General features: G+C 46.5%; 1 protein-coding gene across 1 annotated transcript; it reads left to right on the top strand.

Moving 5' to 3' along the window:
- Window positions 1–370: 370 nt before the first annotated feature.
- On the top strand, window positions 371–14,885 carry LOC135366608 (integrin alpha-V-like). Its single transcript, XM_064599388.1, has 12 exons — window positions 371–524; window positions 3,173–3,304; window positions 3,434–3,513; window positions 3,638–3,863; window positions 6,340–6,494; window positions 6,583–6,652; window positions 6,707–6,814; window positions 6,885–7,118; window positions 9,071–9,196; window positions 9,826–9,924; window positions 10,845–10,967; window positions 13,944–14,885. Exons 1-12 carry the CDS (start codon window positions 495–497, stop codon window positions 14,184–14,186), a joined length of 1,626 nt encoding a protein of 541 aa, XP_064455458.1. The 5' UTR covers window positions 371–494; the 3' UTR covers window positions 14,187–14,885.
- The last annotated feature ends 467 nt before the right edge of the window (window positions 14,886–15,352 follow it).

The raw sequence follows: 15,352 nt of genomic DNA, 5'->3' as shown, positions 1-15,352 counted from the left end.
CAATGTCGAAACTGCAGCAGAAACAAATATGGGCCAGTAACAGAGTGGTGACAAAAAAAAAAAAATTTCGTTACCTTTCCCTGCCAAGGACACTTGAATGCATGAATGAGAAGAGGGCAGACCATGCTAGACCTTATCGACCGTGTGACGTAGCTGGCATTGTTCGAAGCTGTGGACAAGCATACAAGCATCGTCTTTCTCACTCTCGCGTATAGTTGACCTAGACGATCTTCCCCAGTACAAAACTTCTCCTGGATTCATTTGTCTGTCCCTATATCATTGCAGGTTCTTCTGACATCTAGCATCTCCACTGTGATTCTCTGATTTTCGTACGCCATTTTATACTCGTTATTTCTACTTTTCAGCTCTCAGAGGCGAACTAATCATTGATGCCAGACGAGTAGCAGAACAGCGAAACGTGCGGGGATTCATGTATAACGGTTCTACAGTGGTGCACAATATCACCACTCAACTTCGGCCAAACTCGTCACGAAATGCGCTTCACAAAGAAAGTGTATATGCATGTAAGTACTTGCAATTGCCATCTCTCTAAACTACGACATGCGATCCCGCTACGGAAGCGCGTGGTTCGCACGAAATTAGAACACGAAAGGAGTGTGGTCAGGGACGTTCTTGCAGCAGTCACCAGCCTAGATCAGGCTCATTATAGGAGGAAAGAAAAATGTGCATTTGTCAGTCCCCGGTCCTCACTATCAGTCTCCCGCTCGTACTCCCCCAACGAGAATGCTCAACTTCAAGAGATGACACACCTGAGGAAACAAGGAAGAATCGATGCATACACCCTTTTCTAACCATTAGCATAAACACAAAATGCCTCCAAAAGGAGTAAACATCTCACTTTTACTAAATCAGGAAAGGAAAGGACACCCTTCTTAAAGCTCAGCTGGGTAGAAATGTGTCATGGAGCAAAGCTATTCTAGAGCTTGAGCGGGAAGCATGACAGAAGAAAAAGTCTTTGCAGCTCTCCCCCAGATTATGGCAGTGTTTCAAGCCGACATTACATCGAAAAAGGAAAAATAAGAAGCAATATGCATCACAGACGTCCAACAGGACGATTGCTGTGTGGCTTGCTTTACGTGGCCAGCTCTGCACTCTGGGTTCCAGTCAGCTGACAGTTTCCTTACGGGTCCCCATGTCTGGCCCTCAGATATACTTATAATCAGGGTCTTGGTCTCCCTCCAGACACCATCAGGCACGCACACAGTCATGTTTGGTACGCGGATATCGTCGTGGCTTCCGTCTTCACCTAGGATGAAGGAGGAGGCATCTTTGGCTTCCTTGTATGTCGACATCCGAAGCACAGAGGACTTTCCGTGGGAACATAGGGCTTCTAATAAACATCTACTAACGTGTTCAGCACATATCTCTGTTGCGAACTTGGATAGATGCAGTACTCATGTCGTGGTCAACAACTTCAGACTCTAGTTGCTAACTCCAGAAGGGCAAGTCTGCGGTACGGTGAGCTAAAGTCCATCATAGTGCAGACGAGCTGGTACATGATGACAAAAGGAGGTAAAATTGAAGAAATTACTGTGCAGATTGTCATAGAAACGCGACAGTATTTATGAGCTCATTGTGGGTCTCCGACGACGGACAGTAGAGGCCTGCGGAGACTAAAGTAACTCACATACTTGGCAACCACTGGCTTAGCTATGCCCCTGATGGAGACATATTCGATAACACTTTCTCATATGGATTGTGGGTATTTTATTGTCAGTGGCTAGATGCAAATTGCAGTCTTCCTTTCAAGATGTACACGAACTAGTAGTTCAGGGGCGTCTTTATGACTGTAGTGAAATCTCCAATGTCAATGAAGGGTATGTTGTGTTCTTTCAAGTTCTCTACGAAGGTGATACTTGCAGATTATTCGAAAAGTTTGGCCAGAGTCTTAATCTTTCAATTAGAGGATGGCAGAGTAAGTATACCAGCACGATGAGGGTGGGCATCCTTGTGTAGTCCACTTCTATGACATAGGGCAACTTCGTAAATAATCCTAGCAGTTACCGTGTACAGAGAAACCTCAATAAGGGCAACTTAGGGATGCTCGTCTGTTTCCCGTGGTGGGTAGTTCTCCGTGACAACCCGGTCCCCAGAGCAAGAGGACTACACACACCTTCCTCTCCTGTACCAGCAGCATCTTTCTCCTCTCTCTTTCACCTTTCCCTCTTACCCATCCCCCGGATGCACCGAGCGCCACCCCCGAGCAGGCTGACCGCACCTTCCCCACACGTCATTCCCCCTCTCTCTACGAAGCATACGTCACCAACAACATTTGCAGGGGCTATGGCGTGTTCTACCTTATCTACTTTGAGGGTGACTAATTCATTTTCATTTATTCCTTCATTTCTCGTTAAATACATAACATTAGCCTGCCCACCTATGCCCGAGGGCTTACTAAGAGTTGCTAAGGAATAGATGGGGGGACCAGCACTTCATCTGTCTTCCCTCCTTGCATGGAAACGCGTCACAAGCAGGGGCTGATCCAGAACTTCAGTTCTTTCTTTGTGTGTGTATGAGGGGCAGTTACTTTGTCGAAGCGCGTAACGGAGGACTAAAAGGGGGAATGTTAACCTAATGTTTTGGGTGACGATCGCCCAGCCGTCCCCCTGCATCCTGCGTCCTATAGGTCAACGTTTGCCTTGAAGCATCTGAGGGGAACCCACGCACTCACCCGCCCACCCAGACAGCACAACCGGCGCAATGGATTCGAACCCGGTTCACCTCCCAGTCTCGGTATGCAATGGCGTCATCGTCGCCGCTGTGCCACGGGAGCTGGCCATGGAGCCCTCACGGCGGGTTTGTAGCCGCGCTTCAACACGTGATCTCCAAGCAGCAGCCAATGAATGCTGGGCTTAGGCTGTGACATACTCCACCTCAAGAAAACTCGGAGGGTTCGCTCATAAATGCTATCGCATTTAAAAACCTGAGCCAAGGATAGCTGAAGACGAGGCACATACGATCTCCTTGTCTAAGCTTTTTATCTTCTGCGTTGCTAATTCAGAAACTTTCAAGGTGTCCGTTCAGGAGACCAGACAGTATAACGTGGAGAAATTATATTGGATTGATAATGCCGGGTGAAGTAGGCACAAGAAAAGCTGTATGGTATTAGATATTACCCGACATTGTATCTTGCGACAAACCTTCTTCGCAGAGCCCATTTGTGGATGAGCTAACGCCCTTTGACGTGCGCTTGTCTTTCGACCTCATCGATCCATCAAACGGCAAATGGTGCCCTAACTGCCCTGTGCGGGATCCCGACCGACCACTGACAACTACCGAAACGGTTTGTACGGTTATATCCTTATAGGATATACGAGGTCCTTATCGACTATTGCTCAAGGATTGTAGTATTATGCCTGCTATTATACTCTGTCATGTCATATAATCTTTACTTCTATTTTTCTAAATGCAGATTCCATTTAAGAAGGAATGTCGAAAACATGACGTTTGCAGGTCGGACCTGGAGCTGGACGTGACGGTCTCCCGAAGCAAGTCAGTTATTCCAACGAGCCATTTCTTTTCTATCGTCCTGAATTCCATGACAATATCGCCATTGATTGTACGGCAAATGACGTAATATGTATTGATATTGGTTTCGCTCGATTTTTTTTTACAGAAACCGAAACTTTTTCGTCGTGGGCGAGCAGACGCCAGTCACTTTAAGAGTGCAAGTGCGCAACAAGGACTTCGTAGACCCAGCATACTTGGCACGCGCTGTGATCAGCGTTGCATCGAGAGTTCGCATCATTAACAAAGGCAGCTGCAGTGTCGTACAAGATGGCCTATCAGAGGTCACGGAGATTGTTTGCGACGCGGGAAATCCGTTACGGCCAGGAATGACGGTACGTCAAGCCTCGTGGCATTTGGCGTTTCATCTTGTCCTTCACTACTTGCTATGCCCGCTTACTTTTGGCTGACAGTAACATGGCTTGCATGACCTGTAATCCCCGTAGCAGTCCCACGAGGATTTTAATTTTCTTTGTTAAAAGACTTAAAGCTCTTGCCCCAGGTCAGAGCTCTTGCCTGTGGGGGCAAATCTTGCCCTAGATGTTGTCCCGGCATTGAACGCTGCTGTTAGATATTTGTAGGATATTCAGAGAGTCAGATACTTTTCAGGACTTGCCGACTGGGTGGTACCTTGGAGAAATGCAGCGGGCTTCGCTGCTCAGTACTCTTCAACATGCTCTTTTTAGTTTCTACTGTAGTCTCCTTATTTATTCCCTTTTGTATTTTTTAGCAAGAAATAACACGCGCCCTTGAGCAAGGTCGGTTTTACGATATTTATCATGGTACCATCGCTATTTCGCGTGACCTTTATTTGCTGCCCTCAACTTCATTTCCGATCGACAAGATCACAAATGTAAAATTGAACCATATCTTTTCGCACCTCTGTGTTTCAAAATTCATTTTTTGTTCGCTCAATACCACATTGGAACAGCCTTCCACGTGACCGTGTCCTCTCAAACTTGGGTACTCTGTTTTCACAAAAACTGGTTTCTTTCTTTTCGGAGTAAGGGCATACACTTTTGTTAGATGTTGTATACTTATCAAATCGGTGTCATTGGTGTGATATCACGCTATACATGCTTTTGGCTCAATGCGTCTGTTGGCTCAGTGCGTACTACGTGTTATTGTATTTTGTTAGCACTTCATGTTGTGGTACTGCACTCTCCCCACCGTAATTCCACTGATGTGGAGCAGTTGGGTATGACTGATAAATAAATAAATAAACGGTAACCCTAGCTCACCTCTAGCATACGAGAGGGGTTTTTCATCTGTACATCCTCTATGCACTCCTTTCCTCACTTGCAACCTTTTTAGGACGTTTTGTAAATTGAATTGAACAGTGATAAGTCACAGTTCAAGGACAATACTTTGCGTAGTGGCTTCTGATAAACATCTTGATGAAGGAAGCAGGGTTTGGGACAATGCTAAATGTCATTTCACTGCTCCTTCAAGCTAAGGCCTATAGTACATGATACACGAGTTCCAATTTTCTAAAAATCCATAAAACCTCCAGTGCAAGGGGAAAATCACTAAAGGGACGACAACGAGACGACACAAAGCACTGACTGCCAACCAAAGACTTTCATTCGTGTAGCCCGTCAAACCCTCTCTGCCTTCCTCCACCGAATTTTTGTCGTGTAGTAGTGACTTTTAGTGCATCGTAAGAAAAAAAAAATTCCTCTCGCTAGATTGGTTCCGAAAATAGGCGCAGCCACAAAACGACGTCCCACGCTGTGACCTCACGGACCCCTCTCCCCCATTTGGCGTGGGAGACGCGCGTCTTCCCTCGTTGCTCCTGAGTGACGTCACCGATGTCGCTTCTTCGGGGCCGTTTTTTTCTTCGTACCTGCTCACGTCATGGACCTGAAAAATTGAATATGGGATGATGTCGGGTGACAGACTAGTTTTTCGTATTTATCTGGGAAAACTGGAAGCCAACTGTCACAACACCTTTTTAATCTTTGTATCGTGGGATTTAATCCAAAGTTCTGGAATCCTTTCTGTGTTAACGTCACTGGAGCACTCATGACATCACCCGTAGCTCTCTTTCTCTCGCGATAATACTGTAGCATTGATTAATATACACAACACGCACACCCACCCGTGTCCCCAATACCTTCCTCGTATCCTCTCACCCTCTGTTCCTCGTCTATACGGCGCTCACAGCCACATTTGCTTCGCGGCGCTAAGACAGCATAAAAAACACAACACAGGGGGGAGGGGGGAATGTAGCTTAACAACGCCTAAAGAGAGTGAATTTAATCCTGAGAAAAGATTTTCGCGCTCGAACGTCGCACTGTAAGGGGACTACTAAAGTAATGTTGGTTTATTATTGTTTATGAACGCATGAGATGAATGCAGAAAGAGTGCAATAATTTTAGATTAAATCCCACGGTACAATGATTAAAAGTGGTGGCACCAGAATTAAATTCCATGGAACAGCGATTAAAAGTGGCGGATCAAAGATTAAAGTCTATGGTACAGGGATTAAGTGTGGTTACACGAGGAGTATATACGTATAACTGCAAAAACTGTAATTGCGCTACATCTCCACTGACATAGCAGATATGCATGGTATAGCAACAGTTTAATAAAAAGAAATAGGGACCAGACAATTCATGTTGGGAGCTGTGCTTCCAGACGACTCAGCCAGAAGAATCACTGAGGCCGTGCTCTCGCGCATAGTCTTCGGTGTCCGCCAACCATCCCACTAGCGCCATTACATCCACGTTAAGATATGATGCCTCTGATTTGCTGTGTGTCTTAGGAAGTATGTCTTCATATGCGTTGTCTACTTCTTTCACCATGCAGGAGTCGTTTTCTTTAAAACTGGACGTGAGCCATGTACTGAAAACATTCACAATGAATATTAATGCGACGACAACAAGCGAAGATATTGATCTCAAGGACAATGTCTTCTCCAGTGAACTTCGGTTTATCCATGAAGCGGACGTTGCCATCGCGGGGTGAGGACATGATGAGTTACACTGACAACTCCCTGTCATAACTTTCGTAGTTCTTTGCAACTAGACGCACTATCATATCTTCTTTCAGCATTGCCAATCCCACCGTCGTAGATTACAACGCTAGGACGAAAAGAATTTTGATGGAGCACAACGTCATTGTAAGTGCTGTGGAATGACGATGGAACCGGAGGAACTTATCCCTCCCTGTTTAGATCACGAAGTACTTCGCAAGCCCGATCAACGCTGTGGAACTTACGCTTCACGTGCCTCGAACTTTCAACGAATCCGCAACTCCTTTCGTCACGGTACAGAACATTAAGGTATAAGCCTTAAGCCCTGGTCTGCCACAGGACGAAAAAACATGACAACTAATGACTACTTTATGAAAAGGTTCAGTCCGGTGACACCTTCGTGTCTGGCACATGTCGACGTGTCGCCGATTACTTCAGGGGGACGGAGGACTCTGCCACGGATGCAGATGTACCATCGCAATCGACACCGAACCCTATTCCTCCTAGCAGAGTTCACAGGTCGGAGGATACGGTAAAGTCACCGTACCCAGAACAGTCAGCGTTACTGATGGAGGAACTTTCGCGGATCAACTACTACAACGTAGCTCCTCTGGTATTGTCCTTTGAAATATTGCCTAATCCAGCCAATCATTCATAGTTAGCGGGTCAACGCATTTGACAGTGCCTTTCGGTTAGTTAACGGGTCACGCACTAGTTCTGCATACCTATTATTTGTATTGTGTTTCGTATGTTGTGCAAGGTGTGCTTGAAGAGATAAGGGATACTGTGATTACAAGAAATATCCATATATACATCAAACTCCACCCTTTAAAAAATGGCAAAGCTCGTCAAACTTGGCGGAGAGACTTGATGCGACCTTTATGACACATTTCTGTAACATTTGGCGGACAATGGAAACTGGTATGGCTACTCTAATGAAACGTTTTGTGTAAAACGAGCGCATGGAAGGACCCGAAAGAAATAAATAAAAAATAAAAATGTCATAAGGAGTAGAAAAAAATGGTAGCTCCATCGGTGGATGGAACCTGTAACGGAAATACGTTAGCATTAAAACAAAAAAAAAAAAACATTTGGGGACTCCCCTTCACAGCGCTACACAACCCTTCAACGACTCTTCACAAACGCTACACAGCCCTTTACACGGCCCTACACAACGCTAACGCAAGACAGCATTCACAGCCAAACGAGCCTGTTGCGCTTACTCCGGTTCAGCTTGTCGGCAACCTCAACCTTCTTTCGCCGCCGCTCCTTCGCGCAGCTTTCATAACCCATGGCGCGCCCATGCAGACACGTCTGAACCTATCGGCCACCACAGCTACACTACGGAGTGCCGACGCCGTGGCCGCGTCGCACTCTCCACACGCCGTTTCTTTCCCTCTCCACTCACCGTGCATGCGCACCGCGCCGTGCGGACAGACAGACCAGGCCGCGATTCTTGCGTAGCGAGGACTATAATGTTGAGGCATTAATAAGGTTACGAGTCCTGGTATATATATTCGCGCGAACAATACGAGTGCAGTGCGCAATCTTGGTGTGCGTGTTAGCTTTCGATCTCGCGGATCTGAAAAGCTCCTTTCCTTTGCTACCAGTCTGTGACGTCATGTCTTCTGCCCAATAGTAAGGCGAGCGCGTCTTTTTGCAGTTGCATTTCGCGCCGCCTCTCGGGCGTCTCGAGCGGTCGTTCTCGCCAGCAGACGATTCCCCGCAGCCAATAAGAAGTGCTCCGCTGACCTGACGTCACCACACGCGAGGAGTAACTGGGCGAGATCGCCACCCCTCTGCGCACTTTGTTGCAAACAAATTTTCTCAGAAAAATTGGCGCTTTCCAAAGGAAACACTTTGTGTGACAGTTCCTGAAGGTAGAATGCTCATATCGCGCGGCAAAAAAGAAATGTTCGAAGCGCCATCTATGCTTATATCATGTCGCCTATCCTACTTCAGATGCTGTATTTTAAAGGTGTCGTTAAGCAGCAGACACGCAAGTTATGTTGCCGGTCTTGTTTTTTTTTTTTAGGTTGTAGCTTGTAAATGCAACACAACAAAGTAAAGTAAAAACTGCAACAAAAGGACGCGGCTAAGTGGGATAAGACGGTAAACGACACATGGACGTCACGCTCTGCCAGTGGCGGATCCAAAAGGGGGGGGCGAACGCCCCCAAAAACGTCAGTTTCTACATTGGATTTCCCCCTCTCCTCGCCCCCGCTACGCGCTCCGACAAAGCAACCGCTTCCCCCCCCCCCCCCCCAAACCGAGGGTCTGGATCCGCCCCTGCGCTCTGCTTGAGCTCTTCAGCATCACTGACTTGTGCATGAGTGCGGAAATCTTACCTATAGGACTTCATTGTGCTGCATTATGTATGGATCCTTCATTGCCATCCCTTTCGTCTACCCACATGCACTGAGGTAGAGTATCGCAAGTATTGCGGTGAAACACCTCATCTTATCGTCATGCATATTGTTGTTGTCATGATTGCGCACTTCGAAACGGTGCCCTGTATTACTGTCCACGTAGCCTCATACATGTCGTGTCATAACTGCGTTTCAGAACTGCATCACATCCTACTGTCTAGAGATCAAATGCACATTGGGCCCATTCCTGCCAATGCGAGCGAGGGTAGCCCTGGTCACCGTTACACTGCTTTTCGACATGCCGGAGTTTACAAAGCAAGCGGTGAGTTTGAAGGACTGGAGAGCCAAACGTTGTTATGTTTGTACCCTACACTCTGAAACAACAACAACAAAAAATGAAAAAAGAGAAAAGAAGGAAACAGAAGATAACTTAATCACCTGGGCATAACATGCTTGAGGACGACCTCTGCCGAAAATGGCATCTTCATCATTTCCGATTCAGAGAGGAAAAGGGGGCTTACACGCCTATATCTGATCATTAGCGTGTACGCAAACTGTCACAAAAAGGCGTACCCTTCCATCTTTCCACGAGCCAGAGGGAGGATCGTATCATTCATTAATATATTAGGTACGAGCGTGTGGTACGATGAATTGTGTTCCTCCTCATTCATCATCTCAAAATAAAGTTGCTGTTGGCGTTGGTGCTCGGTTGTTTTGTACCATTTTTTGTTCCTTTTCCTATCTTCTTCTTCTTCATAACTGTGCGATGTCTGGAGCTATTTGGTTCCTTTAGTTGGTACCTGCAGCTCTATTTCTTCAAAGCGGTGGCACGCACCGAGGTTGCTAACACGTCCGACACTCTGTCACGAAAGCAACCTGCTGCAGTCGTAATTTAGCAGAATACGACTGTTCTGGATTTTGCGTAACACCTCTTCCGTTCGTTTCTTGCAGGGCATCTTGTACGCTTTTGCTGTCGGTACGGAAGGGCGAATCAACATCTTGGACGACGTGCATTTCGTTCACGATGAGAACCGTACAAAAGAAGCTTCGGTGAGAAAATTAAAGTCGTGAATTCCGTGTTGAAATTTCTTGTGGGAAATGAAAAAAAAATCAACAAATGCAATTAAATGGCAACTAAAGTGCGAAAATTTCTCCTCGCAGAATGAATGGCGCCATTACGTTGAGAACAACGCAAAAGGAACGGGATTAATCAGCTCTGTCGTTCGCCTGACTCATAAGCGAGAGCAACAGCAATTTACGTTTCCTTCTCCATCCCTTTCTCAAGAGCCTGACGATGCGGAGTGCGCTGTCATTGGTCTCCGCAAATCATTCGTCCAATCACCGCGGGCCCCCCTGTCCCCCACTCCTTCCTGCTGTCCTCTCTCCATCTGTCCACATCTCTACGCCGCTCATAGCCACAGTTGCTTCGCGGCGCTAACACGGAATTTAAAAAAAAATCACCGCGGCGGATCGTTTGAGGAGATCAATCCGACGCCTCTCAGCGTTGCCGCGCTTCTCGAGAAGGAGACGGAGAGAGAAAGCGTGGGTTGCGGTTGCGGTCGAGCCTTCAAAACCACGTCATTCCCTAGATAAACTCGAGGAGAACACGCCTGTGCCTGTTTCCTGTAGAAATTTAGCGAAGTTCACGAGAACCCTGCGAACAAAAATTCCCCACGGACTTTCTTAGGAAATGAGGCCGCCTTAACTCGCCCACGGTGCTCCCGACCGAATTGTACCCACCAAAGTGGTTCCAACATGGGCGTTCCCAGGATTTTTCCACTCGATTTTTTCCAAGATGACGACAATCGAAACATTTGACATGCAGAGAATCTGATGTATAGGATTCAGATTATTCTGACGAGATCTGAGGGTACGTCACGACGACTTACAGCAAAATAGCGCGCAATTTCATCTGGAGCTCAACGTGGTGCCTTACATGTTATCTCTCATGTGCGTGTGTGTTTTTTCAGGCAATCACTATACTGCAGAGACAGGGAATTCCTGCCAGCAAACCATTCCCTCTCTGGGTTATTGGTGGCAGTGTGGCCGGTGGTCTTGTCGCCTTTTCTGTGATGTTAGCAACCCTGATTCATGTGCGTAAAATTTTACAATACTGTTGTGCTTGAACACTGTGAGTCACTTCAAAGGGACCCTAATCCGGAAAAATTATCTCCTCGCAAAAAAAAGAAAAAAAAAGATGCCATTTTTGCCAATTTCCCGAATTGCAAAATTCTTGAATTCTGTGGGCACGCGAAAACTTTGAGCGATATTTGACACGAGAAAACTATTCTGCGATCACAAACTTTTTTCTTTTGTTTGTCAGAGTCGATTGAATCGATTACTACTAAGCGCGAGCATGCGCAATCTCATTTCTATTAAACGGCGGCATCCATGCTGATTGAGCGTGTACCTCCAGGGTTTCCAAAAGCCAACTCAAACTCATAAGTAATGAGAATTGCATGGGTAAAGAAGTCGCGAGCCCGATATCAACATGTACAACAACAATAATAACAACAATAATAATCATCATAAAAATAATCTCGTATACAGGGTGAAACATAAATCGCATTAAAATCTACCGTTGTCTGAGCGCTATAGCGAACACGCTGTTTATCTCGGGGAAGATTTCGCCATGACTTCTCTGCACTTTTATCAAAGTTGATTCCTGTAAAACTTTTCCAATTTATATCCGACATCTGCCAAGTCGACTTTACGTTTCTTTCTTCACGCAAACAGAAGGCGCACGTTGGATTTCACCCACATCATTGTGAAGTGCATTCACTAGTGCTTTGGTAACGACTGAAACAAAAATTGCATAAAACGTCTTTTAGAGGTGCGCACGTTCTTCGTCAAATTAATGTCAGATGCGGCGGAAGAAAAATGGTCACCCACCCCTTTCCTGTTTCCTTCTCGCTCTTCTTTGCGATAACTTGGGCAGGTGCATGACCTCCTCGCATCGCTTCTTTGGGAGACCTGAGCGCGGCCGGCAATTTGCGCGCCTCGAAACGATAATTTTCGCTTTTTTTCGTCTGTTCCCATTGTAGTAGTTAACGTATTTTGCAATAGAATTGGGGTAAATCCAGCATGCGCCTTGTGGTTCCGTGAAAAAGAAAAAAAGAAACAAACGCGCGAGATGGACCTGGCAAATTTCGGGGTTCAATTGGCACAATTTCAATTTCTCGAGAATTAAATTTCATAAAAGTGCACAGAAGGGGGAAATCTCCTCCGAGATAAATAGCGTTGGCCGCATATATAGTTCACACAAGTAGAGTAGATTTCTTAACACGATTTTTTTTTTTCACGTCAGGTGAAGCACCGTGCATATCCGAACCTAGTAGAAGCGAACCTCTTTCCCTAAGGTTATTGATTTTCTCCTGTAAAATTGTTTAGCTCTTCAAGTTGAAAGTAATCGATGCGGTAACCGAATTTTCAATGGATACGACATGACACCTGTAGTCTCAAATTGGAGGCCTATGACAAGGATGCAACCACAGGCAGGGAAATAAACAACAGACAACAATTTCCTGAGACACAGCAACAAAATTTAATGTTGTTTAATTGTTGTCTGTTGCTTAGTTCCCTGCCTCGGGTTGCATCCTTGTCATCATGAACAAGCTTGTCGGCGCCCTCTCTCTATTGGAGGCCTATACTGTGTTTCCGAAGAGATGTCCGCCATTTAGAAGCGCGCAGCATAAAACACGCAACCGATCTTACAGGAACCCCATTACTAATTACCGGCCCCAGGAGTCGGTATGGAGCAACTTTTTTTGCGCTTCATGTCGCAGCCCGATTTTGCCTTGACTTCCAGCCCCGTTTCATGATCATCATCATCATCATCAACAACAACAACAACAACAAAATCACCATCATCACCGTGCTCCAAGCCGGACAGAGCGTGTTACACTGGTCAATCCGGAGCGTGTGTTGCTAGTTGTTCCAGATCAACTGGTGCGCTTTTATAGTTCCGCCGGGAAAGCCCGGACTGAGCAGGAACTCCAATGCAGCACCATCGCCACACCCGGATCTTGCGAAGCCGGATAAGAGCGAGCGTTGGGTTTCCCGGATGTGAGTGACCACTTCCTCCAGGCTCTTGGTAGGAGCGTATTTCCCCCCCTTTTTTTTTTCGCTAGTAGATTCAGACTAGGTCCCTTTGTGCTAGATTTTCTTGTTCTATGCTCACTTCAGATCGACCAGTAAAGTTCGTCATTTGTGGAAATGAATGTAAGACCAGGAAGCTGACTAGTGCTTGTATTTCAAACGAAGACCGGACGACAAATTCATCAAGTCGATTTGGAGGAAACACTTGAATCCGTTGTAGAGCAACAACGCCGAGATACCGAATCCACCAGCGAAGACTGATCGAGCTCCCTTAAAGAGCACGGAGGCAGTAGTCACCCACAGCGCTCGCTGTGCCCACGCCTAGAAAGTGCTGGAAGTAACGACAGTGCGTCGTTGGAGATCCGACTGAATCCAAGCTTTCTCGGCAGCGCAAGAAAGAGCGCTCCGTCGCGGAGGGACTTGATCTGAAACGACCAGCGAAACACGCGAATCGGATCCGGATCAGGGGCGGATCTAGAGGGGGGCCCGGATGTCCTGACCCCCTCCTGAATTTCTGCGTTCACATAGTGTTCAACTGAACCTAGAACGCGTATCTATCATGCTGTCTATGACCGGACCCCTTCCTCTGAAAAATCAGCCCCTGATTCGGATAGACCAGTGGAACAGGCATTCTCCGCAGAGGAGCAAGAAATCCTGCTCCGGGTCGACGAGTGGAGTGGACGAGTGAAAATAAATAGATGAAGAAAGTGGCTCCATCTACGTGGATGCTGGCTACTCTGTATCACTTAAAGAGCGAAACTGAAAGTATAGGAGTGACAGAAAGCAGAGACATACCCATTTGTTTCAGTTTTATGCCCTTTCACGCTTAGGGAGTCGTTTTAAAACGCAAGCGTAAAACGCGTGCTGCGCTGTGATTGGCCAGCCGCGATACGGAGTCGCAGGGCGCTTACGATTCTTTAAAGGTCTCTTATATGTGCTGCCTGATGGTGTCATTGATTGTTATACGACAGGTTGGGTTCTTTCGTCGCCGTCATCTGGAGGAAATGGAGCGCATGATTCTTAAGGATCAGGAGCAGGAGTGGGAGCCATTCATGGTAACCGAAGACGAAGTCGAAGAAGCGAAGCGGTTCTTCCGGAGTAGCATGATGCTGGGTGTGAGCAACGGACGGTTGCATTTCGCCGACGATTATCTCCACGGTCCGGAGCAGTTAGACGTCGAATCGCGCGTACGTCCGGTTTCCGCGGTCGACTGACGTATGAAGCCTCCCCTGTATCCCCTTACCAAACGGGATGAAGTCACTGTAGTCCTGTCTTATTTATTTGCTGTTTGTTGCTTCTTTCTTTCGCTCAAAGAATGGCATGAAAAAAAAATGTGTTGTGAAACAGTGTTTTGATGCACAGCGTTGTCCTTGATGCTTTCCTTGGTATTCCTCGCGGAATCCTAAATGACGCGGAATCCTACAATGACGTTACTGACATTAAATCACGCCTCCAAGATGACAGTGGTCAATATACATAATACCCAATGCATAATACCCGTCAGCGTAATACAGCCGACCTTATTCTTTTTGCGGGTATAACGTCGTCGTCATGTCTATCTTTCATTCGCCTTCGTAGGACGTAGGGCAAAGTGCTCAGTTGAGACGAGGTTCACTTTTTGAAGAGAGTGTCACACTCTCCCATATCATCATCGTATCTGTACTTATGCATGTCTGTAGGTATGTATCTACATATGAAGGTATGTGTGTGAAAGAGGAGGGAAACGGAATTTTTACGTATCTGCGTTACTTGTCCTGAACACACTCTTCCATCACCCATATACTCATTCAAAGTGTACGACTCGTCCTTTTTTATCTGCCTTTTATAGTTTTGTCGAGTACGACACGCGGCTGTGTGTACCCGTTTTGTTATTATATTTGCACCAAATAAAAATTGTACGCGTGAAATATTTCTATCGAATGTTGTCTCTCTTCGCATAACCCTCCGTTCATAACCTGATTTTTGACGATCGTTTATACGATTGTCCGAATCGTGCGCAATCAAGAGGATTACCGACTCACGTTGCTGAAACCTGGTTTATGGGAAAGAAGTCTCCAGGGCACGCGATGGTGCGTATGCCCGAACCTTTACGTATCGTTCTCCGTCCAGGCGGGTCTAACCTGCGTAACATCGCCGTCTCATTTCGCGCAGAATACTTTTACGCACAGTTTCACGCAATGAAAAAACGCGCCTTGTTGTTCCAGATCTGGCAGCATCAAGGACGTACGCACAGGAACGCAGAAACCCCAACGGCGGCAGGGGGCACACGACCACGATTACCCTCAGCGAAAACGTGTGCACGCTGTACTGAGTTAGGAAACTACCAGTGATGGCCACTAACTACTTCTACAGTAGTTTAACTATAACTACTAACTACTTT

This window comes from Ornithodoros turicata, chromosome 8, assembly GCF_037126465.1.
Source record: "Ornithodoros turicata isolate Travis chromosome 8, ASM3712646v1, whole genome shotgun sequence".
Lineage (NCBI taxonomy): Eukaryota > Metazoa > Arthropoda > Arachnida > Ixodida > Argasidae > Ornithodoros > Ornithodoros turicata.
This window is presented reverse-complemented; position numbering and strand designations above follow the sequence as displayed.